This window comes from Entelurus aequoreus, linkage group LG11 (assembly GCF_033978785.1).
Source record: "Entelurus aequoreus isolate RoL-2023_Sb linkage group LG11, RoL_Eaeq_v1.1, whole genome shotgun sequence".
Taxonomy (NCBI): domain Eukaryota; kingdom Metazoa; phylum Chordata; class Actinopteri; order Syngnathiformes; family Syngnathidae; genus Entelurus; species Entelurus aequoreus.
The window spans coordinates 48,651,799-48,678,090 of NC_084741.1; the positions used below are offsets into that span (position 1 = coordinate 48,651,799).

The window sequence follows — 26,292 nt, forward strand, 5'->3', positions numbered from 1 at the left end:
CGTTTTCAACCGGAAGTGTGGCGGGAAATTTAAAATTGCAATTTATAAGTTAAGCCGGCCGTATTGGCATGTGTTGCAATGTTAAGATTTCATCATTGATATATAAACTATCAGACTGCGTGGTCGGTAGTAGTGGGTTTCAGTAGGCCTTTAAAGCTTTAGGATGGCGGACAAGCACCCACACAAATGCACACATTATGTTGGCTCCTCAATAGTTAAAGTTGATAATAACCAATTTTCATAATAGAAACCAACAAAAATACTTCCATAGAAGTATTTTTCCATACAAGATATATCATTTAAATATTGTGATTATTCCTTGGATGGTGGAAGAAAATCATCATACCAGAGGAACAGCCTTTAAGAAACAAGATGTCCTTTAAAGAAAAGTATCCTAATCTTTACAAGATATGAATGTTAAAAATTATTTTATTAAGACTGCCAAAGTTAACACGTTAATTTATGTGATTAAAACAGACAAACAAACAAAGAAATAATATACAAAAAAATGTGCAGATGAACAGACTTGGTGTTCGTCACCAGGGAAGAATCCCTGGTTTTCTGCCAGAAAGGAGAGCGCAATTCATTAGGGGCTGTGAGCTAAAAGCTCAGCTTCCATCTGTGCACTCTGAGACAAAGCTTCTGCTGAGACTGGAAATAGGTCCCTTGAAATGGCCCCACTGGCACAGAAACCCAAACAGACCAGGAGGGGACAAACCTATAAAAAAGTCTCTTACTGTTGACTGCAGTGAACACAACACAAACAATAGCCACCAAGCACCAACAACATGATTATAAAACAACTTCAGGTATGCACGATTGATAGGTATCAAGTTTTTATTCAGAGAATTAGTGTAATAAATGCAAAAAACTATATAATTCTGCTCTCACCTCCCATCCTCTGTTAGAGATGTCCGGTAGCCTTGTGGTAGAGTCAGCTCAAAATCTACAGACAGTCTAATCAGGTTCTCTTTGACGTCCAGGGCCAGTGTTCCACCCCCATCAGGTACACTGTTTGTAAGGATGTGGCGGGGGGCTGGTTGGGGGGGATGTGGTGGAGGTGGGGCCCGCGCCTTCATTCTCCTAAAGTGCCAAATTAAAATATAGTTTAGGTGTAATTAACATCTATTAATCCACAAAAGAAATATGTAGTTCAGCTAGAATGGTAGACTGATGAAAACAAACAATTGTTTACACACAATGGTAGACTGATGAAAACAATCGACAAAATCATATTTAGAGTATTTTTGTATGATGCAACAGTCAAAAGATACGTTGAAATGATCCTGAAAGAAACATGCATGAACACCTGTTTATAAACCAGACAAATATTAGATCAACGCACTGCACTTTCTACAGATGACAAACTTGAATTTGTTTTAAATGAAAGACACTTAAAACTCCAACATCCACCAACACATTTTAAAACTTTAATGTTTGAGCAGTAAAACTTAACTGTATATGTAGTAATGCATCCTAAGGTGTGGACTGAGTTAACTGTTTGTGGTTGTTACTATTTCGGTAACAATTTAGTGTGCTGTTGAAACCTGTAAACAGTACTTCCAGCTGATTTGCCAATAAACTAAACACTAATAGCTCTTGTATACCTTCACCCACTCCCTCCAGTCTCAACAACATAAATATTAGATTAGATAACAATAGGAAAACACCCCACTTACGTCAGAAGGGGTCCTTGTGTAGATTATTTGTTCTACAATTGTTGCAATCAGTGTTTAAAAATTCAGTTCCAAGGATTTGTCACTCACACTCGACAGAATTAGTGTCTGTGATCTGATACACATTAGTCAAGGTATTCCAGCTTAGTAAAAGACCAAGGAAGGGGAACGCAAGATCATCACACAGCAAGCGGACTCTAACCTTAAGTTAATCATTGACAGTCAAGCAAGCTATCAACTAAATGATAACGCAACATTAAAAGTGGTGTCACAGCACAAATTGCTCTATAATTAGGAATTTGATCACACCGCGCTCTGAGTGCCGTGGAAAATAAAGATATTAATTTAGTTATTTAATATCTAATGTGTGGTGTCTTTGAAGAAATGCAAAGGTTGACTCAATGGGACTGTGCCGAGGTCAGGCATAACTATAGCCCAATGAAAGGTTTTTTTTTCCAGATTCCGTATGTTAGTGTTACAGTACAAACCAATATTTAAAACAATAAAAGCTTAGTCATTAAAACAGATAGAATACCAAGACTAAAACACAATCAGTAAAGCATAAGAGACACAAAACATGCAAAAATAGTGGGTTTTCTAACCTTTACTTATTTAAAAGGGGAACTGCACTTTCTTTTTTTTAACTTTGCATATAATTTATCTATGTCAGCCAGAAAATGTTTTCCCTTAAAGATTCTAATTTGTAAATAAATGCTAAGAAAAGTCAGCTAACAGCGGAGGAAATTTAATTAATTATGTCTGTCTGTCTGTGTTGGCCCTGCGATAAGGTGGCGACTTGTCCAGGGTGTACCCTGCCTTCCGCCCGATTGTAGCCGAGATAGGCTCCAACGCCCCCTGCAACCCTAAAGGGAATAAGCGGTAGAAAATGGATGGATGTCATTGTGTCTATTGTGCCTATAAAGCACTCAAAAAGACATCCAAGTTGGTCAACAATACTCCATCGACCTGAATATTAACCAAGTATTAGCGATATTGTCTTTATAAGCGCTAACGTTAAGGGACTACTTTTAGTGGTGCTGTGATCTCAGAGAGCTGACTATACTGACACACTGAGCTAGTGACCTGCTGTTGCTGCGACATCGCCTCTGAGTTGGTGAAAGTTAATTCTAAATTATAAAAAAAATGCCTTTTACCTGGATAGTATAAGTTGTGGCCATGAACTGAGAAGTTGGTTAACTTGGACATTCAACTTAGACCGGGAGACGGCGAGAAAGACACGAAAAGACGCTTGTTTGCGGCACCTTTTTTTTTTTACCTGCATGAGTATTATGATTATTTCTTCATCTAAACAGGAATATGTAAACATCTGATCAGTCGACAAACCAGTGAGAGCAGACATTGTACAGTAAGTTATTGTTTTAAGTGTATAATTTGTATTTCTTGTTCAGCAATTAGCAATACTGCTACATGATTTTTAGTCTTTCATTAAAGCTACATCTGTTTAGCACACAGCTTCTAAAACTTAAAGCTCATCCTCCGTTTATTCAGGCTCAAAATATAAGTTCCTGTATCATCATTTGTCCCAAAGTGGTAGTCGTTTGCTCTCATCAAGTCTGCCATGAGTATTAGTGTTGTTGCAGGGAAAAGCGATTGTTGTGATGCGTCTGCGAACTTAATATGGTGTCGTATGCTTAAAATGATCAAAATACATTTACATATATAATTGATTTTATAAATGCGCCTGGTACTACATTATATACTTACATGTTTATAAAAATTGAGGTTTTGGGATATTTTTAGAGTGCTTTATATAGGCGGAATAGATTGAATAGCATGGGCTCCATTGTTGACTTTTGCTACTGTTTATTTACAAGTAAAAATGCATAAAAAAAGAAAAACATGTGTCCTTGACATGCATAAGGATTGTAAATTATAGGCAAAATTCCAAAAAAAGTACAGTTTCCCTTTAAAAAAACAACATTGTCAAAAGATTTCAGTGTGTCTATATAAGTACCGGTAGTAGAAGCTTGAACATTCCCCTTCCGTAATGAATATTTTAAATAATGAGAAAAGCATTTCTTCTTAAGAGTGTATGGAGCCACTCCATCACATTCACATATTTTTTTTTAATATCTGCCTTGTATATTTGCTTCTAAATCTTTAAAGAGGAACTGCACTTTTTAAAAATGTTGTTTATCATTCACAATTCTTACATCAGAAAAGAACAGAAGTCTTTTTGTATGGTGTATTCTAAACAGTGTTGGGTTAGTTACTGAAAACCAGTAACTAGTTAGTTACTAGTTACTTTATTTCAAAAGTAACTCAGTGACTAACTCAGTTACTCACACCAAAAAGTAATGTGTTACTGTGAAAAGTAACTATTTAGTTACTTCTTTTTTTAAGGCTCCCATTAATGCCCTTTTTGCCTTCATTTCAGTACTGTTATTGCACTGGAGAATAATACAATCTGTTGATCAACTTGACATGCGTTTGCATCACTGAACTCAGAAAGCAATGTGGTCTACATACAACACACAAAGACAAAGATATGTTTCAAAGGGCCAATTTATTTCAGGCCAGAACAAATTGACAAAACTATTTTAAATAGCTGCAACATAATGGCACTTTAACTTTAAGTAGATAGGATCTTTGATTCAAGACACAACTTACATTTAACTAAAATGTTATTTTCTTTGTGCTCGACAAAAGAAGTGAGAATGTTAAGACACTCGATTTCTGGCTTCACCATGATGTCATGTTAGTTGTTATGAGAGTAGCGTATGTGTGTGTGTGGCCCTTTAGTATATGACAGCATTTGAGGTGAGTGACGTCAGTGAGTGAGTGGGCGAGAGAGGTGAGGGACCGGCGACAGTGAGTGCGTGCACTGCAGGTGCTCTAGCTTGGTGGATGGCTGCGTCCAATAAAGTCACAAAGTTGCAACAAACCGCCGGCCTCGTCATTCACCCTCAGCTGTAAAGACCCACTCCCGGGTAAAGTGAAGGTTGTTAGCCCCGAACAGTGACGTACGGTGAGGTTCATGGCTGGTGAGGCACTGACTTCATCACAGTCAGATTTACAAACATATGAACCCTAAAGAGTATCTTATTCACCATTTGATTGGCAGCAGTTAACGGGTAATGTTTAAAAGCTCAAACCAGCATTCTTCCCTGCTTGGCACTCAGCATCAAGGGTTGGAATTGGGGGTTAAATCACCAAAAATGATTCCCGGGAACGGCGCCGCTGCTGCCCACTGCTCTCCTCACCTCCCAGGGGGTGATCAAGGGGATGGGTCAAATGCAGAGGACACATTTCACCACACCTAGTGTGTGTGACAATCATTGGTACTTTAACTTAACTTTAACTTTACACATACAAACTGTAGCACACAAAAAAGCACATTTAATTAAAAAAAAACGTTATTATGGTCTTACCTTTACTTATAAAGGAAGTCCATGCGCCGCTCCTTCTGAACAAAAGCATCAATTACTTGTTTATAGAAGTCTTCCTTATCTTTCTTCAGTTTTAAAAGTCTCTCTGTCTCGATGAAGATCTTCCTTTAATTATTACCTCCTGCTTCGATTGAAAGTCCAATTTAGAAAACTGTTTTATTTTAGATATGTAATCCTCTATGTTAAAAGTCCAGGCGAGAGGAAAAAATAAACGATCGCTGCGGCTGCACTTGACTTGCTAACTGTTGCTGCTGCTTGTCACTTATTCTGCAGCCGAGTAGTCGCAAGAATGATCCCTGGGAACACTAGCGCCCTCTACCACCAGGAGGCGGGATTACTGCGAGCCTCACCCAGTGCGTCTTCGCAGCCGTTTTATGATTGCTCAGCACAAGAAATACGTTACACTCATACAGTTGTTGACAAAATAGACTGTACATTATATACCTCAGCTAACTAAACTATGGAAATGTATAATATATTCATATAGCAATACAGTCTCACTGCACAGCAGGCTAGCAGTTAGCCGAGTCATTGCGCAATCCATGGTGAGGCTCAACTGGCTGCTGACTCACCGCAAGTCTCTTCTCAGTATTTGAACGACAAATGTGAAAATTCAGCGATTTTGAATAAAAATAATCTAAAACTGGTGAAGTTAAATGGAAAATAACTTTATAGTATAATCACTGGATACATATAACAATTTAATAATTTTTTTTTATTTTTATATTTTTTTTCTTTCCATGATGGCACGTGAGGCCCCGCCTCACCTGCCTCCCCTGACTGCACGTCACTGGCCCCGAAGTACATAGGCCCTGGAGTAGTGTCTCCCCTGCGCCCCTCGACTACGGTATGGGAGCCCACCCCCCGGCCCCACCCACACAAAGCACGCCTCTTCTTTTCCACCGCGGTCCGCAGCGCCCCAATAAAACACACTCAGATCTTCTGTTTCTAGCCGATACTACATAAAAAATAATGTAAAATAACGCAGTAACGCATCATGTAGTAACGGTAACTGAGTTACTGAATATAAAAAATAACGCGTTAGATTACTAGTTACCGCCGAAACTAACGGCGTTACAGTAACGCGTTACAAAGTCCCAACACTAATTCTAAATGAATAAAAAAACGACAAATACGGCACACCTAACATCGTAACTAACAGGAGTCATCTATTCCGCCTATAAAGTCATCTAAAAAACATCCAAACACCGCCAGCAATACTCCATTTACAATATTAGCAACATTGTTACACTAAGAGCTAACGCAGAGGAACTATTTTTATTAAGTACTTTTTTATCACGGAGGTACAGCAGCTCTACTGAGCCAGTGGTGTGCTGCATCGCATCTGAGTTAGTGAAAGTTATTGCTATATTACAAATCATGCCTTACACTTGTATAGTAGAAAGTTGTGGTCATAAACCGAGAAGTAGGTCAACATTGAAGTCAGTGTAGCGGATTTTATAGACTAGGCTCAGTGCAAGTTGTTTTACTTTGTCCTCCACCCTGAGCCAGCCCACTTTGGAGAAATGGGTTGGAGTGAGGTGTGATCTGGGGTGGAGGTCTAAAAGTAACCTGACTAGCTTGTTCTGGGATGTTTGGAGTCTAGATTTAAGGTTTTTGGAGGTGCTAGGGTACCAGGAGATGCGAGCGTAATCGAAAAAGGGTTAAACGAGAGTTCCCGCTAGAATCTTCAAGGTGCTTTTGTTGACCAGAGAGGAGATTCTGTAGAGAAATCTCATTCGTTGGTTGACCTTTCTGATTACCTTGGTTGCCATTTTATCACAGGAAAGATTAGCCTCTAGAATGGAACCTAGGTAGGTGACCTCATCTTTCCTGGTGATAACAATGTCACCCACTTTTATAGTGAAGACACTGACTTTCTTGAGATTGATTTGGGACCCAAATAGGATGGATTCCGTTTTACCTAAGTGTATGGATAGTTTATTGTCAGCGAGCCAGGTGCAAATACTAAGGAGTTCAGGACTGAGGATTTTTTCCACCTGTGACTTGTCCTTGCCGGATACCAGCAGGGCCGAGTCATCCGCAAACAGGAACAATTCACAGTCGCATGCTGATGACATGTCATTTACGTAAATTAGGAACAGTAAAGGTCCTAATATACTGCCTTGGGGGACTCCACAGCTTACTGAGAGGGGGGGGACACGGGGCCGTTCACCTCTACCACCTGTTTCCTCCCCTCCAAGTAAGATTGCATCCAGCTCGATGAGGTTTTATCAAATCCGATTGCTCTGAGCTTATCCAACAGTATAGCGTGGTTTACGGTGTCAAAGGCCTTCTGAAGGTCCAGCATGACCATGCCGCAGTATTTGCCCGCGTCCACCTCATGTTTGATGTGGTCGGTCAGATAGAGAAGGCATGTGTCAGTGGAGTGGTTAGTTCTGAAGCTGGATTGGAATTTGTACATTAGTTTATTAGTAGCAAGGTATGTATCGACCTGTTCATAAACTATTTTTTCCATAACTTTCGAAATGGAACTGAGAATAGAAACAGGTCGGTAGTTACCAGGTTCTGGTGCCATTATGGAACCAGGTCTTGGTGCCCATGCTGAGTCTCACTGTCACATGTTACAGCAGTCAAGTGAGAGCTCAAATACAAACAACTGTGGTTGTTTTAAAGGGCTAAATAAAGTACTGTATATAAAGTTGGTATGGTACAACACATTTTTCTGGCCTTCACAATAAAAAGTGCTGTGCTTACAAGACTGCAAGTATTTAATTAGTTTATAATTGTATGATTTAGAATTTTTGTTGACAAATACATATGGACCATGAACAAATTATCGTATAATAAATTGTAAATTGCAAAATTGAGGGGGAAAAAAATATAGCACATTTTCCATAATTGTTCAGACCTAGCGTTATGGGCGGGACCTTGGACACTATGTGAACCCCAAAGTGCCTCTAGGTCACGTGGTTGCAGCCCAGCAAAAGTGTTTTGTAACTACAATAAATGTTTCCTGTGGCTGATCAAAGAATCTAGTCAAATGCCTATTCAGTCATCAGGGAGTACATAACACGTCATGTGAGTGGCTGCTTCATGTGACAAATTTGGTTCACAAAACAATGAGCTACTATTCTCTCATGAAAAGCACTAATTGGGAACGGACTAGATAGTAAAAAAGGGATCAGTAATTGACCTGAAAAGAAATAATGTGTAACTTGCTCTATTATAATTATGCACTAATATATCAATTATATGTTTGATGTGTCATGTGTGTATACTAAGGGAGAAAAATACATGTACTTAAAATGTGGTCACATATGAACTTGAATCATTTGCTACTTCAAAACATACCCTAACTGTACAACAACACTGCCACATTGTGCACACTTGAGTTGTATCTCCTTTAATGCAGCCAGCACAATGTGAGTAACCCACACTGGATTCAGCCACTCCCTGCACACTAAATACACAGACACACACTTCTACCTAGCCAGCATTCCACTTGGGTGTCATGGTGTCTCCAAGGCAACCTATATTTACACCCCTTGACTGCTGAGAAGTTCAGACCTCAGTTTTGTAGCAGCTGTGGATTTTGAACACATTAACACAAGAACCGAATGACCAGAAACATAAAAGAGCGACAAAGACACCTACAACATAACTTATAAACACATGAACAACGTTGGGACATGTTTCCTCCAAATATGCCGAGATGCTCATATTACCAGGCAGGGTTAAAATACATACTGTGAAGATCCAAGTTACCAATCAGCTCAGATCAGAAGTTTTACATACACTCATTGTGGGAATGAATGTAATACCAATTGTGGGCCCTGAAGTATTTTGAAATTGTGCATCCAATTCCATCAAAATCATTGGAAATGTATTGTAATAACACCATCCTGGACTCAAACCCATTCAAATAAATCAGTATTGGGCCCAAAATAATAAGACATTTAAGGGGTCCTATTATGCAAATCCCCCTTTTCTTACCTGTTAGTACCTGTTTTTGTGAAAAATGTGAAATCAAAAATCATGGAGACATGGCTGGATATTAATAAAACAACCTTTGCCTTCTTCCAAACTTAATCTAACGAGCTGTTCGGAATTTAAGACTTTGCCTTAGTTAAGTCAGCGGATATCTCCATACATGGTAGAGGTTTACCCAAAGAGCTTTGCGCGTTGTTGTGATGCAGACTGGCTCACACATGCACATGCACGCCAAAATCCTCTGCTGTTGCCATTTCTAATAAAAAGTAGTGTATAGTTCTAACTTATATCGGTCAGTTGACTTGTTATGGAAGCGCTAAAAACTACAACATAGCTGATGGCGTGGAGGCACAGCCGAAGGGTGATTGGCCTGGAGGAGGACTTCGGCACGTAAATAAAACCGCCCACAAAATGGGGCATTATGAAGAGACATGCAGAAAGTAATTTCTAAAACAAAATCTCTGCAACATTTTGGCCAAAGCACCACCATTACATGTTATGTAGACCACAAGGAAGTGTTTTAAATGTAGGGGAAAAAATCATAATGTGACCTCTTTAAAGCTTACAATGAGTGTATGTAAACTTCTGACTGGAAGTGTTTAAGTAGTTGGGCATTGTTGACACGCAAGAAAAATGTCCTTCTTCGATCAGTTATTTTTTAAAATATATTATTTACAAAGTAGAGATGAAGATTGAGTGAATTAACCCTAGATAAATTAAATAGTACATCTAGTTACACACAACTAATTGGGATCAATCAGGCTGGTTTCACAGTGGCCCCTTACATTTAAGGGGATTGTCTCACAAATTCAAAGATGGAACCCTTATGATGACTGTTATTGTATTGACAATTGACCTGTTCACATTCCAGCACACATAAAGATACAAAAGAGAGGGACCACATAAGAAAAAGAGAAAAATGAAGGTTAATGAGATGGATGGAGCCCTGGTGACCTGAAGCCTTGTATGGCTGGGGCATGTGTGAGAACAACTCTGAGATGGCATGTAGAGGCAGGAAATAATCCGCCTGTTCTCCAGTCTCAAAACGGCTTGTTTGGATACAGAGAACTCCTGCTGGACAGAGACACATTTTGTTGCTCTGTAACAGTTGGATTCAATGTATCGTAATTTCCGTACTATAAGCCGCACCAGCTAAATTTAGGGGAAAATACAGATTGCTCCATATATATGCCGCACCAGACTATAAGCCGCAGGCGTTCTGATGTGTAATTACCGTAGTATATAGGGGTTCCTGCTACCACGGAGGGGATTGTCGGGACAGAGATGACTGTTTGGGAACGCAAAGCGTCCCATTTATTAACAATACATCTTTCAATCATTCAATCAAACTTTCACATCTTTCACATGGCGAACAGCATTCGTGCAGAGTACAAATAATACAACGGTATTACCGGTAGTCAGTCTTTAATCATTGTGTCATCGTCTTCCTCCTGCGTACTAAAACCACCGAAATCCTCTTCGTCTGTGTCGGAGAAGAACAGGTCCAAAATGGCATCGTCAGCCAAGTCAAGGGTACGTGCAGCAGCTCTATTTCCTTCTTTGACAGCCAGATCGATTGCCTTTAACTTAAAAGCAGCATCATATGCACTTCTCCGTTTGTTTTCCATATTGAGGGTGTTTGCATGAATACTTCCTTCGCGCAAACTGTCGCTGACGCTCTCCTACTCTTTGTTTTGCTCTCGGTAGTACGCGCCCCTGGTTACCGTAAGCCGTTAAAAAAAGCCGTAAAAAAGCTGCACCGTCCTAAAAGCCGCAGGGACCAAAACGAGGGGAAAAAGTAGCGGCTTATAGTCCGGAAATTACGGTAAGTACAATTGAAAGAAGACTGCAATTCTGAATTTAAAAAAGTATAGAACAGTATTTCCCTTACCATTATATTAGGAATATATATATATATATATATATATATATATATATATATATGTATATATATATATATATATATATATATATATATATATATATATACTGTCTAGCTCGAGATCACAAAAAAGTAATTTCAGGAGACCTATGCTATTGAACAAGTCAATACTCTGTCCTTTCATTAAACATATTTTACTTATTACCATTAATTGTATGACATCTTTATTTGAGCAATTTTATGATTTGACTGCAAAATTGTATGTAAAAAGAATCCCCTCAAACGGAAAATACTGAATGCTGGTCCGTCTTTCTTGGTGACAAACCCACATACCTCAGTGACTAACATGACAGCAGGTTTCCAAAAATAAATCTGCTGCCCATAACAGCTGCATAATATAGACACTACTGTAGATGCTTGACACTGATCACACAAGCTATTTATTAAGCAGTATACGACAACCCAGTATAAATGCTATAATACTTGTAATAATTAATGTGCATTAAGTAGGTAGTTTTAAGCAGTCTTGAAGACCACTGGAAGTTTACTTAAAGCATGACAAGACAATAAGGAGTCTAATAATGTCAATACGTTACAAGAGTCAAGATTATTAACAAATCCAACAATGCATAATTTAGCAGAGATATGAAGTGATAACTTTTTTCCACTAGAGTTAAGTCACTTTCTTTCTTAAAATACAGTTAGCCTTTAATAGGACAGGAAAGAAAACTCCCTTTGGCAGCAGTGCAGAGTAAGTGGCTGACCACAAGAAACTTTACTAAGGATAATTTCTGTGATGGCAGTCTTGGGTAGGGAGTTTTCATATTTTCCGATCTTTAAGGACAATTAAAGAGTTAGTCAAACACTTTGCCAGGCCTTTTTTAACCGTTAGTGACTGACTGATACAAATGGCACCCAATTACTCTTCTACCTGATCAGTGCAGCCAACAACCAGTCGACAACCAAGGTCTCCGCGAGCAGACAGGCAGGTCAACACAAACAGGGGATATGGTAATTATGTCTGGATGTGTGCTGAGGACAGTAATGCCATACTTTATATATCTTCGAAATCTACCCACTCAGTCTTCTTGTGGGTTGGTTATTATAGCTGAACAGACATACAGTACGTAAAGTGGTGGCTAAGAGGAGCTTTTGAAAAACGTTGCAAGCCAGTGCAGCAATAAAGTGAGAAATCTAGTCAAAAGGGAGGGTGCGGTTGGGTCATCACCAAAGTCATCTGACTAAAGTCAGCTTGGATGTTTTACTTTGTTTGCATTACAACATCTACAGTATTAACATTTTAACAACTGATACAGTACTGTTAAAAATAAAATAAGAAATAGAGGTTCCTCTTGATAAATTATATTAGCTGAAATGATTAACACTTTTTATTAGATGTTTTATTTTTTTTGACCATGCTTGCGCTTGGAGCAATACCATGTGATTTTTAAAGGGGAACTGCACTTTTTAAACTTTTTTTTTAGGATTCTTAAGATAAAAAAAACACTCGCAAAATGCGGCTAACATTGCAGCTAGTAGGAGTCACCTATTGTATTTGCATCCAAAGCCTTCTAAAACAACTTCAAAACGCTCCATTAAAGTTTTATATACACGCTGTAATATGTACAATATTTACCATATTTTGGTCATTTTAAGCATTAGGAAAACTTCTTTCCGAGGCGCATTATTTCGTTGCTCATAGAAACGCACTTCCTACTTCTGTCAACAAATGTGCGTTCCTACTTCCGGCATGTGTGTTCTAATTATGGCAGAGTTGGTAATAAACAACGAGGACAACTATTTTTGGACAAATGAAGATTCATAACCTATCTTTTTGAACCAGAATATACGGACAATGAACTGCTGGTTATAGAAGCTGAGGGAGCATGAAGAGAGGGTGAGACGTTGGAGCAGCCGGACGCCGAGAGAGTTAGGACCGACATGTCTAGATGGTGTAAATGTGGAGCTCGGAGCCAAGCTATGCAAACAGAGATGGAGTGCTTCTGCTGCACTGAGTGGCACACAATGTTATTATCGATGAAAATGCTTTTGTATCTGGCAAGGAGGACATTGCTCGAAGAAACTGCATCACAAAGAAAGACAAAATGTTTACGCTTACAAACCCTGTAGTGGTAAAAACGTTTTTCCACCTCATGTACCCAAAATAAAATGGAAACAGCTTGATTAAACAGACAACTGTCCATCGATTAAGTCACTATAATATTGATCATGATACATGCAGCACATTATGCTTGTTAGTACAACTAGGCGTGGGCCAATAAATTTTGCTCAACATTATATTGATCTACAAATGATTGCCAATAAACAATATTATTGTCATTGTTTTCTGAGATCAAACTAACCACTGATGTAATAATACATAATATTAATAATGCATGTATATACTTTCAAATTCAATCAACTTGTATTTCTCATACATTTTTATATTGTGGCCCTGTGATGAGGTGGCGACTTGTCCAGGGTGTACCCCGCCTTCCGCCTGAATGCAGCTGAGATAGGCTCCAGCACCCCCCGCGATCCCAAAAGGGACAAGCGGTAGAAAATGGATGGATGGATGGATTTTTATATTGTAATTGGAATGTTAAATAAAACAAAATATATATTGTCTTTTAGGAAAAAAATGTATAATTTGATTTGATTTAGTTTTCAATTTTAATACAAAACACAAACAAAAGCAATACAATATATTAAGGAGTGGATGAGGTAACCTCAAATAGACACAACCAACACAACAAATAAAATGGCTAAATAAAGTATTGGCAAAAAAAGTTGCACATCAATGTTGAGGTCGAGTTGTACATTACTAAACTGAAAATCAAGTTGGGGCACTACAGTAAAATCTGGTGGTATTAACAAAAACTTAAGTCTGGCAGATTCAGAGCGAGAAACACCAACTTGACAACAAGTCAAAAGGTCAAACATTTGCAGTATTTAAAAAAAATGAAATTTTTTACTAGTAATAAATGGCAGCATGTCTTTGGTGACTTATTTAACCACGCTTTCTTTCTGTGAGCGCACACCATTTTGCGATATTTTGTTTTCACTGACCTGGCTTATTCACCGAATCCCTAAGTGAGCGTAGACTGTGGCTGTGTTTCAAGTGGACGTGCTGGTTTGTCATATTCGATCACATTCGGCAAATTGGCTCCTCGGTGTCGATAGGCTCATCTTCTTCCGAAGCTTTAAACTGAAATATTCTCACACTGATGCGGTGGCATTTGGTTTTGTGATAATTTTGTCCATGTTCGCTATTCGATGCTAACTTGTTGCACTGTGTGATGCAAGCGGGCCAGCGGCCCCGCCTCTCCACACAAAGAGTCAAAGACACTTAAGGACAAGAGAATTCACCGCCTTATTTTCTTTTTGCAATGGCACAAACATGTGCAGCCTCTGAAACCGAGGAAAAGCACTAATGCTCTTGAAGCATGCACATGGCGATTTATCGATGCTGGAAATCTTACTGACTTAAATTAAATTTATCGTCGGTTAATTACAGGCTCAGATAGGGCTGGGCGATATATCGATATACTCGATATATCGCGGGTTTGTCTCTGTGCGATATAGAAAATGACTATATCGTGATATTCAAGTATACGTTCTCACGCAGTTGCTTTTAGCTGCGGGCATTACACTACAGGCGTTTCTCACTCTTTCTTGTCTCCTTCTCACAGAGACGTAAACCAAGCGCACCTTCTTACAAACGTCACGTGTGCAACGTCACACGCTCCCGCGGAGCAGAGAGGTAGCGGCATGGTAACGTTAGCTGTGATGCTAACGGTGAGATGCGGGTGGTAATACGAGAGAGAGAAGGTGCGAATCTGGTAACAAACGGAGGAATAATTAATTACCAAGAAAAACAGCACGGGATCCATCGTCTGGCGGTGGTTTGGCGGTGGTTTGGCTTCAAGCGGGAATATGTTCAACATTTATGCGGCAAAAGCGTTGCTACAAAAAGTAGCAGCACTGCTAATTTGTAGCATCATTTGAAAAGTCACCCGCTAGAGAATGAAGAGTGCTTGAAACTCCGCATGTCAACATCTCCAGCCGGTGCCACACCAACAAAATGCCGAAGCAACCATTTCCAGATCTACATCGTATGAAAAAAAAAAGTCAACAGAAGGAGATAACGTCCGTAGGAACCTATTATGCAGCTCATTTTTATTTGACAGTTATTAAAATATCTTGTGACATCATGCACAAAAGTGCACTTTATTTGTTTTTAACTATTGTAGTGCCGTTTCTGTACAAAAAGTACACTTTAATTTAGTGTTGGTTTGATATATCATCTTAGTGACATCATGCACAAAAGTGCACTTATAGCTTGTTTTAAAATGTCTCTGACAATCTTGCACTTTCTGTTTTGAAAATGACATGAATGTTTGTGCCATTGCTTAGTAACTGTTTAATAAATACAGTTTTGGTAAATTGACTTAGTTGTGATTTCCCTCTCTGCATGAAAAATTAGCATATATTAATGCAGTATGAACAAGAATGTTGATTATATGCATCAAGTGTTAATTCAAGGCGAAGGCAAAATATCGAGATATATATCGTGTATCGTGACATGGCCTAAAAATAGAGATATTAATAAAAGGCCATATCGCCCAGCCCTAAGCTCAGACCTAATTACAACTGCATACACTGTTGAGCTAGCTGTGTACAAACAAAACATGAAATGTGGGCTAATACTTTACAGATACCGTAAAATGATTGTTCATGTTTTTCAGTCAGTACAGATAGGTGTCTTATTGCATTGTGTTGTGCATTACAAAATCAAAACCAATTCAGCTGCTGATGCAGAAGTTAGCTTTACTCTTGCTAATAATGCTTTAGCAGTGTGGGTGTCTCTGTGAGCAAGGCGATGTGTTACTACGCTAGAAAAAAGTCCCTAACAAAACAGTTCACTCATACAACAACAATGTCGGTATAGCTCGGTTATCATACAGGTTACGGAACGTAAATGAGATAATGTAGGCAGTTTTTGTATATATTTATAGAGATTTAGAAGCAGAATGGATTGCTCCCATTAGCAGCATTGATAGCCACATTGAACGAGCTGAATATTACAAATTAGAATGCAAAAAATATATATACATGTGTTCGTGTCTCTCTATTACATTCCAAAAACAGTTTCTATAGGCACACTCAGGGAACATTTATCAGCTGTGTTCCATCTCTACGGGGGAAAGCAATAAAAAAAGGTATAACTTGCAGTGAAGGCCAAAAACAGATAGCAGAAGGTGAGTTGTTATGGTGCATTCATACCAATTAAAAGTTAACTGACACGCCAAAAGGCCAACTTGAAAATTAGACCATACATTTGGTGACCTCATCAGCACTGAGTATCTCAGCAACTAATGAATGACTCACGCAACACCTGATGCACAACTGCTAAGCGTTTGACAAACGCCAACGTTACAGTGTTGATTAGCGTACGCTCATGACTTAGTCAATGACACAAGAGCATCAAATGTCAAGACAGCATGATTTTAGGAAACTTGGCCTCTAGTGTAATTCCGATGCAGTGTTGAGCCAGGAGTTGACCACAAGTAGCCACGAGAACAAGTAAACAGTAGGAACATTTCCATAACACAATAAAAGGCACAACAAGACGTTCCCAAGTCTTTGCGCAATTTGCTTTAAATAAATAAAACTTATGAAGCGCAAACACACCCTAAAGCAGTGGTCACCAACCTGATCCCTGATCTCAGCCAAAAACCAAAGCAAATTATATCCCTGCATCAATATGTGTGTATTTATATATACTGTATATGTTTTTCCATGCCAGCCTCTCCAAAAGTATCAGAATTTATATTTGGAAAATATACATTGTTAAAAGGGATGTAGTAATAAACGGTATTAATGAAAACCGCGGTAAAAATCCCGATGGGTCAGTATTACCGCTTTAAATTAAAAATTATCAAAACATTGTGATTAATAACAGCACTTAGATAAACTCAAACTGACTGGCGCTAGCTTAAATGCTAACATGAATACAAGAGACAAGGTCTATCCCCTTTAAGAAACATACCACAATCTAAACTTACATAAACATGTTGCTTTTTGAGCAACTAATTTATTCAATTGTCCACATTGCGCCTACAAGCTGTGCTCTTAGAACAGAGTGATCAATTTATACTCTGAGAAATAAGAGACAGAAGTGTTTTTACTGTGCGTTTAAGGACTGCTGAACTGAGTAGGACACCATAACTTATTTTAGTTTTTTTTAAATTGTGTGTATAAGTACTTTTTCAACACACTCAACACCGCAATAATGATAACTGTAATAATTTTGGTCACAATAACCGTGATATGGAATTTTCATATTGTTACATTACTATATATCTATTTAAAAAATATAGTGGGCTTAAGAATATCAGCCGGGGTTTTAAGGGGCTGTATGTTTAGTGCCAGTGTTCCGGATATGAACTGAGTTTAGTCATTTTCCTTACCAGTGAAAAAGGAGTAGGAAGAAGTGAGGCTCATCTAATGCTCCCCCTTTTTCTCTTCGTAGCAATTACTAACAATTCCTGTTCTCAATTTGCATTCAATTTACATTAAATCTCTTTTAAATGATTTTCAACATAACTTTTTGTTCTTGTTGGATTGATCTTGTTTTAAAGTGTATGTTCTCTTGTGAGTTGTCTAATTTCTGCAATTACATTGTTCCGTTGTCCTAGAAGTACATTGTATAAGCTGAACAAAATACCAATCCCATTCCTAAAAACATGGATGCGAACTAATTATCTATCCGATAATTATCTATGGCTGTTTACAATTTTCATTCTTTTGAGTTTGCATCCCTGTGATAGGCACTCAACAAATGTTGGGTACACATTACTTATGGATGTGATTAGTTGAAATACATTGAACTGCTTTTATCGAACAACATTATATGATGCTTTTTTTTGGAGGTTGTTGTTTCGCTAGGATCAAACTAATACAACTTTTTTTTATTGCGCAGGTAGTTGTCCGTGATCGGATTTGTCATCAATATGAACGCCCTAATAATTCCAGAACTGCTCTTAGTTCATCGCTATGTGCTCAACTACAGGTTCATCCAGGATCGCTTGGAGCTCCTATTTATTTCAATCAGAGCATCAGGTGGGATGTCTTTATATGCTAAGTCTTGGATGTAATTCTGTATTGTCTCTGGTTTCAATGTAAGGCGTCTGGAGCAACAATCCAGCTGCACGCAAGTTCCAAGCCATCTGATGGTTTGCCTGGCAGTGTGGCAGCCCAATATAATACAGTGTCCCTCTGAGCAGTAGAGATCTCCTCTGCTGAAACTGCAGAGAAACACCCATCTCCATTTGTCAACCTTTTGGCCTACTGTATGTGTGTGACCAGTTATTTTCCCATTCGGGTTGCTGGTCTGGTGGAAAATGCTCTGGTCGACATAGCAGGATCTGTAGTCTGGCAGATACTATCGAATTATTCTGCATTTCTTGATTTTGCCTCATGAACAGCATTTCGGATGTCGGCCCACAAGTTTTCTATGGGATTCAGGTCCGGGGATTGTGCTGGCTACTCCATTACATGAATTTGGTTGGTTTGGAACCATGATTTTGCTCACTTGCTTTTGTGTTTGGGGTCAATGTATTGTTGAAACACCCATTTTAAGGGCATTTTCTCTTCAGCATACAGCAACATGACTTTTTCCAGAATTCTGATATACTCAAACTGAGCTATGATCCCTGGTATGCGATATATAGGACCAACACCATAGTACGTGAAACATCCCCATATCATGATGCTTGCACCACCATGCTTCACACCATGCTTCACTGTCTTCACTGTGTACTGTGGCTTGAATTAAGTGTATGCAGGACATCTGAAAAACTGTCTGTGGCCCTTACACCCAAAAAGAACAATCTTACTCTCATAAGTCCACAAAATATTACGCCATTTCTTTTCAGGCCAAGCAATGTGTTCTTTGGCAAATTGTAACCGCTTCAGCATATGTATTTTTTCTATAAATGGGACTGTGCGGGGATTTCTTGCTGGTAGCTGGGCTTCAAATACACGTCGTCTGATTGTTACAATACTCACAGGCAATCTTCAAGATCTTCTTTGTTCCTCCTGGAGCTGATCATTGGCTGAGCCTTTGCCATTTTGGTTATTATCTGATCCATTCGAATAGTAGTTTCTTTTTCTTACTCGCCTTTCTAGTTTTGGCTGCCATTTTAAAGCATTTTGATATAATTTTCTTTGTACCAGATTTAGCCCAATGAGTACCACTACAACATAATATATGATGGTGTAGAGTGGGTTTTAACAATCAATCAATCAATCAATCAATGTTTATTTATATAGCCCTAAATCACAAGTGTCTCAAAGGGCTGTACAAGCCACAACGACATCCTCGGTACAGAGCCCACATACGGGCAAGGAAAACTCACCCCAATGGGACGTCAATGTGAATGACTATGAGAAACCTTGGAGAGGACCGCATATGTGGGTAACCCCCCCCCTCTAGGGGAGACCGAAAGCAATGGATGTCGAGTGGGTCTGACATAATATTGTGAAAGTCCAACACATCAGCGAAAGTCCAGTCCATGGTGGGGCCAGCAGGAACCATCCCGAGCGGAGACGGGTCAGCAGCGTAGAGATGTCCCCATCCGATGAACAGGCTAGCGGTCCACCCCGGAGCAGAGTAGAAAAGAAAAGAAAAGAAACGGCAGATCAACTGGTCTAAAAAGGGAGTCTATTTAAAGGCTAGAGTATACAAATGAGTTTTAAGATGAGACTTAAATGCTTCTACTGAGGTAGCATCTCTAACTTTTACCGGGAGGGCATTCCATAATATTGGAGCCCGAATAGAAAACGCTCTATAGCCCGCAGACTTTTTTTGGGCTCTGGGAATCACTAATAAGCCGGAGTTCTTTGAACGCAGATTTCTTGCCGGGACATATGGTACAATACAATCGGCAAGATAGGCAGGAGCTTGACCGTGTAGTATTTTATACGCAAGTAGTAAAACCTTAAAGTCGCATCTTAGGTGCACAGGAAGCCAGTGCAAGTGAGCCAGTATAGGCGTAATATGATCACTTTCTTGTTTTTGTCAAAAGTCTAGCAGCCGCATTTTGTACCATCTGTAATCTTTTAATGCTAGACATAGGGAGGCCCGAAAATAAAACGTTACAGTAATCGAGACGAGATGTAACGAACGCATGGATAATGATCTCAGCATCGCTTGTGGACAAAATGGAACGAATTTTAGCGATATTACGGAGATGAAAGAAGGCCGTTTTAGTAACACTCTTAATGTGTGACTCAAACGAGAGAGTTGGGTCGAAGATAATACCCAGATTCTTTACCGAGTCGCCTTGTTTAATTGTTTGGTTGTCAAATGTTAAGGTGGTATTATTAAATAGATGTCGGTGTTGAGCAGGACCGATAATCAGCATTTCCGTTTTCTTAGCGTTGAGTTGCAAAAAGTTAGCGGACATCCATTGTTTAATTTCATTAAGACACGCCTCCAACTGACTACAGTCCGGCGTGTTGGTCAGCTTTAGGGGCATGTAGAGTTAGGTGTCATCAGCATAACAGTGAAAGCTAACACCGTATTTGCGTATGATGTCACCTAGCGGTAGCATGTAAATACTAAAGAGTGCAGGGCCAAGAACCGAACCCTGGGGAACTCCGCACGTTACCTTAACATAGTCCGAGGTCGCATTGTTATGGGAGACACACTGCATCCTGTCAGTAAGATAAGAGTTCAACCAAGACAAGGCTAAGTCTGTCATCCCAATACGCGTTTTGATACGCTCTAATAAAATATTATGATCAACAGTATCGAAAGCGGCGCTAAGATCAAGAAGCAGCAACATAGATGACGCATCAGAATCCATCGTTAGCAATAGATCATTAGTCATTTTTGCGAGGGCTGTCTCCGTAGAGTGATTTGCCCTGAAACCGGACTGAAAAGGTTCACAGAGATTGTTAGACGCTAAGTGTTCATTTAGCTGCTGTGCGACAATTTTTTCGAGAATTTTCGAGATAAACGGAAGGTGGGACACCGGCCGGTAGTTCACCGGCGTATAAAGGTATATATTATAAATAGTGTATGTATGTGTTTAAAGTGTTCGCAAAATACCTGTCTACAGTCTAGTCTGATTTTGTGCTATTGTTAATTCCACTGCCAATATTCTAATACAACAATTCATTTGCAATGTATCATAGTTTCATGTATGAACTTTGCATAAAAAAAAATGCATAAAAATCAGTTAAGTATTGAGAAAGTTATGATGGATTAAATATGCTGACACTTCATTGATCCTGTCCGGGGTGGAGCAGTCGACCAGTTTAGGATGGCGACCCAATGGCTCGTCAGCGGCAACGGGCAGTGTCACTACACGATCGGTACCGGAAAACACGATCGGTCCACGCATGCGAAGTCTACATAATTTCGGTCAACTTGTTTTACGGCAGTTATTTTCGTGCAAGCAGTAGCGGTCAATGCGACATCTATTGATTGGTGCGTTACATTTGTACTAGGAAGTCATCATTTCCGAGTTCCTCATCAGAATTTCAACTGGAACGTCCCTTGAGGTCGGATTTCTGACAAAGAAAGTCGGTGCATTCTCACCACCTCGGTTATTTTCAAAGATGGTTGTTCTGAATATAAACAATGATATCCGGTTCTATAATATCCGATATTGGCACTTCTGAGTAGTTTTTGTCGAAGTAAATCAGCCATATGTAATGTATTGTTGTACGTTTATATATGGTAACGTCACTGTAGTGTAAACTACATTAATTTAACGTGGTAATTTCATGTGGTATTTACTGTATGTTCTACATCGCTAGCAATAGCGTGTGTTTTTTCTTCATCCACCATGTTTTATGGTTGGAAAAAGAGTGCAAATTACAATACATGTATATTATATACAAAGCAAATGCAAAAATAGCTTTTGTGGATGCGGCCATCAATTCAGCAGTGACGTCATTCCGAGCTCCGACTTCCCAGATAAATGGAATGCAGAATTTAAGTGATATCTATGCACACACTCACGAGAACAGCTTCTCGAACGCTTCCTCGCTTCTTCTTCGCTCCCAAACTAGGTCTAGCAGTGTGGAACGCCCATTGCAGCCCTCTGCAGCTCACACTGGGTAATTACAGTTCACTACACAGTATTCCCATCGCTACAAAACTTTCCAAGGGACAAGCGGGAGAAAATGGATGGATGGATATAAACTGGTTTTCCCGATCTACTGACTACTTACATCCTCTTTACCGCCTCACTAGCTAACCTATACTTTAACAAAGTCCAAAGTCAAAAATGTTTTAATCATTCTAAGCATTCACTCTTTAATTTTTCATCGCTTCATACGCAGCCTAGCTTAACCTAGCTTCGCTAGCTGCAAAAACATCAATGCTCCAACGCCGGCATAAACTTGAGTATGGCTTTATGTAACAATTGCACAATTATTTTAAAGAGGTTGTCCCTGCTAGAGGTACGTGTCCACATGTTAGAACAGAATAATAAAATACAATTACAGCGCGGACTTGCTAGTTAGCGCAGGCTGCATTAGGCCTACTGTGTGGCTAGCGTAGCTAGCTTTGACTCAAAGCAGCCAGCTAGCCAGAGTACGCTGGAAAGCGTGAACGAGTCAGTTAGTGTAGGCTGCACTTGCAGGCTGTACGCTCGGCCGTACTCTGCATGCAAGCGTGGTTAGCTCTAAGCAGCCAGCTAACCTCGGTGCGCCAGAAAGAGTGGCCGAGTTAGCGGTTTTGTACGAAAATCTAAACAAAATACCACTTTGGCTAGAAAAACAGCAGAACACCCCTAAATAGCTGACATCTGGAATGCCTGATACATATTGAAAATGAACATGACCGCTATTTTTGTTTCCAGTCATGGATAAAAATAAACATTAACATGATATAGATGTGCCAGTCACAATATTATGTACACATGCCCACCCCCGGATTGATACGAAGCCGCATAAGAAAAAAGAAGCTAGAATTAATGTTACTGCATGTCACACGTTGGTGATATTGTTCTCATGCCACAATTAGATGAAAATAATGAAAATAGGAACCTTTTCTTGTGTTTCCTTAAACCAAGTTGTATGTTGCAATGGCGCCGTCTTTTTCGCCAGTGTTTAGAGACTAATTCAACTTCGTACTTACTGGTCCATGTTGACAAAAAGGTCACATGTAAAATGTAGTGAACAAATAACACATGGTATTAATTTTATAGACATCTGAGCAGGTGTGAGCATGAAACGAGAAGGAATAACACTGGAGGCTCAGGCATCAACACAAGAGAGCAGTGTAGGGACCTGGCAGAGAGCATGAACTAAAAATGCCCACATTAGCACATCAGTCAATTTGTCTCAGTCAATCTGCCCAATCTGTGAAAAAAAACAGCTTTCAGAAGAATCCAAAACTGTGTGCGAGCTCACGCCCAAATGCATGCCTTATGATTTGATGCACTGTTTCACAAAGTATCCAACTTTTTAACATTATAGTCAGAAAAGAGGGAAGTCATCGTAGGTCCCCTTTACTAGTGTATTTACAATTCTGTCTAACTACTGACTTTATTAGAGAGCTTCTCTTTTGCCTGCAAATAGTATAATCATGACTATTATTGCAGCTGTATCGAAAATCTTATCTACCGTTTATTATTGTAGTTTGCTGTAGTGTACAACTACACCAAATTATACTGACAAGTGTTTTCTATTATTTCGTTTGCCTCATTAAGCTAATAAGAGGGACAGGATATTGATTCTAAAACTGATTTCTCTTTTATACAGTAGAGGTTTACTACCACAATAACATTTCTCTGATGAAAACCCAAGATCTCACTTCAGTTAATGTCACGAGGAGGCAAAACAAATCCATGGGCAGACAGTAAATGCCTCACACTGGGTGGAATGTGACCTGATATAGTATTCCACCACTTTATTTAAAAATCCCCAAAATGGGGTACATATTGGGGGTTATATCTTGCCCCAAAAGAAGGGGTCTTCAAAAGTCTCCCCTCAAAATATTACAGATGGGTCCTCTTCTACTCTACTAAAAATGATTGTATGTTGCATTTTTTTTTTCTGCACATCCCAGACTGTTTACTTGCTATAGTAGAAACAAATCAATTTGTCTTTAAATATAACTGAAGGTAACGTAGCATGTTTAATACATCTTCCTTTATTTTTCTTAAGTTGCTGCCCCTCCCTAATTATTTCTCTGCTCGGAGATATCTCGATTTTATTGAAATAATCGAGTTTTTTGTTGTAGACCATTTAGAAAATAAAAAATGATTTTCTCCTCTTGCTACGGCATGCTTTTTGCCCCTGAAGAAATTCCGTAGACACCCCCCCTAACTTCCATAAGGGAACTATCAAAACATGGTTAATGCTAATTAACCATGTTTTGCGCACACACACACACACACACACACACACACACACACACACACACACACACACACACACACACACACACACACACACACACACACACACACACACACACACACACACACACACACACACACACACACACACACACACACACACACACACACACACACACACAGCTTCACTATACAAACTTTTCGGTTGGCGCACCATGTTGAAGAACCAAATAATTTGGTACATTAAAGTTCCACTGTATGAACATAGAATACTAATTATAGTCGCAGCGGAGAGTGAGGAGCATCATCATGTAAAAAGGCTTTAACTTACAGAACTTCTGTACCCACAAACGTCTTTATAAAATCCAAACTTGCTTGAAGAACTTGAGTTCTCATGTTTTTCCAGCTACCTCCCACATCCAAACCCATGTGCTTGTTCAAATCAGCTGGTGTAAATTTGCAACACTTGCCACACCCTGAACACAATAAAAACATAACTTTGGACAGCACCAACAGTTAGTCATTCATTGAATAATTTGTTCAAGACCTGGTCCCTTTTCTCTCCACCAGCAACCACAGGAACAGGAACAATTAAACTATATACAGTAGGTCTGGCTTATAAAGAAACGACAGAGAAGGGGGGCGCAGGATCATCCTGGTCATGCTGGAACTCTCTGTTGACAGGACACTCACACTACCCAACACAATACTGTAATTCTAGAGCTTGATGCACTGCATCATTGTTTTTCAACCACTGTGCTGTGCGCACACTAGGGTAGGAGATTATCTAATTTCACCTATTTGGGTTGAAAATATTTTTTGCAAACAAATAAATATAGTCTGCAAATTATGTGTTGTTGTTGAGTGTCGGTGCGGTCTAGAGCTCGGCAGAGTAACCGTGTAATACTCTTCCATATCAGTAGGTGTCAGCCGGTAGCCAATTGCTTTGTAGACGTTGGAAACAGCGGGAGGCAGCATGCAGGTAAAAATGTGTCTAATGCCTAAACCAAAAATAAACAAAAGGTGAGTGCCCCTAAGAAAAGGTATTGAAGATTAGGGAAGGCTATGCAGAACGAAACTAAAACTGAACTGGCTACAAAGTAAAAAAAAACAGAATGCTGGACGACAGCAAATACTTACTGTGGAGCAAAGACGGCGTCCACAAAGTACGTCTGTACATGACATGACAATCAACAATGTCCCAACAAAGAAGGATAAAAACAACTGAAATATTCTTGATCGCTAAAACAAATTAGATGCGAGAAATATCGCTCAAAAGGAAGACATGAAACTGCTACAGGAAAATAATGATAATGATCATGGGTTATACTTGTATAGCGCTTTTCTACCTTCATGGTACTCAAATACCCAAAAAAGAGAAAAAGCCACCAAAATAGGAGCACAAGACAAGAACTAAAACGCTACACACAGGAAAACAGCAACAAACTCAAAATAAATCAGGGCGTGATGTGACAGGTCGTGACAGTACACCTACTTTGAGACAAGAGCTATAGTGATGCATGGTTGGTTATGGTTTACATTCATATCCAACAATTGCGACGACTTTTTACTGTCAACTGAGTTTTGTTTTTTAATGATTTCTGCTGGTGGTGTGCCTCCGGAATTTTTCAACGCAAAAAATGTGCTTTGGCTCAAAAAAGTTTGAAAAAACACTGTACTACATGACAATATAGCCCATTATATTCTAATCATGGAAAAACTAACTTTATTTAAAAAACCTAAATGGACCACGACCTGTAACGCTGGCCTGTAGAGTGTTAATCCACAATAACAATAATGGACAAACATACTTGAGACTACTTTTCAAGGACATACCCAGCCGCCGCTTCTGACGCTTCTGTCATTGCGGTGAAATCCAGCTTGAGGAGAAGATTGCGGCGCTCAAGATGTGCTCCGCTACTTGTCCCAAAGAGAATAGATATCCGCCGTGGTTTCACCTGCAATTTAGCATACAAAGCACGTAT

General features: G+C 39.4%; 1 protein-coding gene across 9 annotated transcripts in view; it reads right to left on the reverse strand.

Annotated features, from left to right (window-relative positions):
- The window catches only part of LOC133660189 (protein cordon-bleu-like), a 145,364-nt gene that overhangs the window by 81,490 nt on the left and 37,582 nt on the right, over nucleotides 1-26,292 (reverse strand). For 7 of the 9 annotated variants that reach the window (XM_062063443.1, XM_062063447.1, XM_062063445.1 and 4 more), the window contains 2 exons: nucleotides 26,144-26,265; nucleotides 892-1,083 (listed from right to left, as the gene is read on the reverse strand). In XM_062063443.1, the coding sequence (XP_061919427.1) occupies nucleotides 892-1,083; nucleotides 26,144-26,265 (314 nt within the window). Of the gene's footprint in view, nucleotides 1-891; nucleotides 1,084-1,679; nucleotides 1,831-13,991; nucleotides 14,235-26,143; nucleotides 26,266-26,292 lie in introns of those variants that run through there. The other 2 variants (XM_062063451.1, XM_062063450.1) reach the window with 2 other exon arrangements.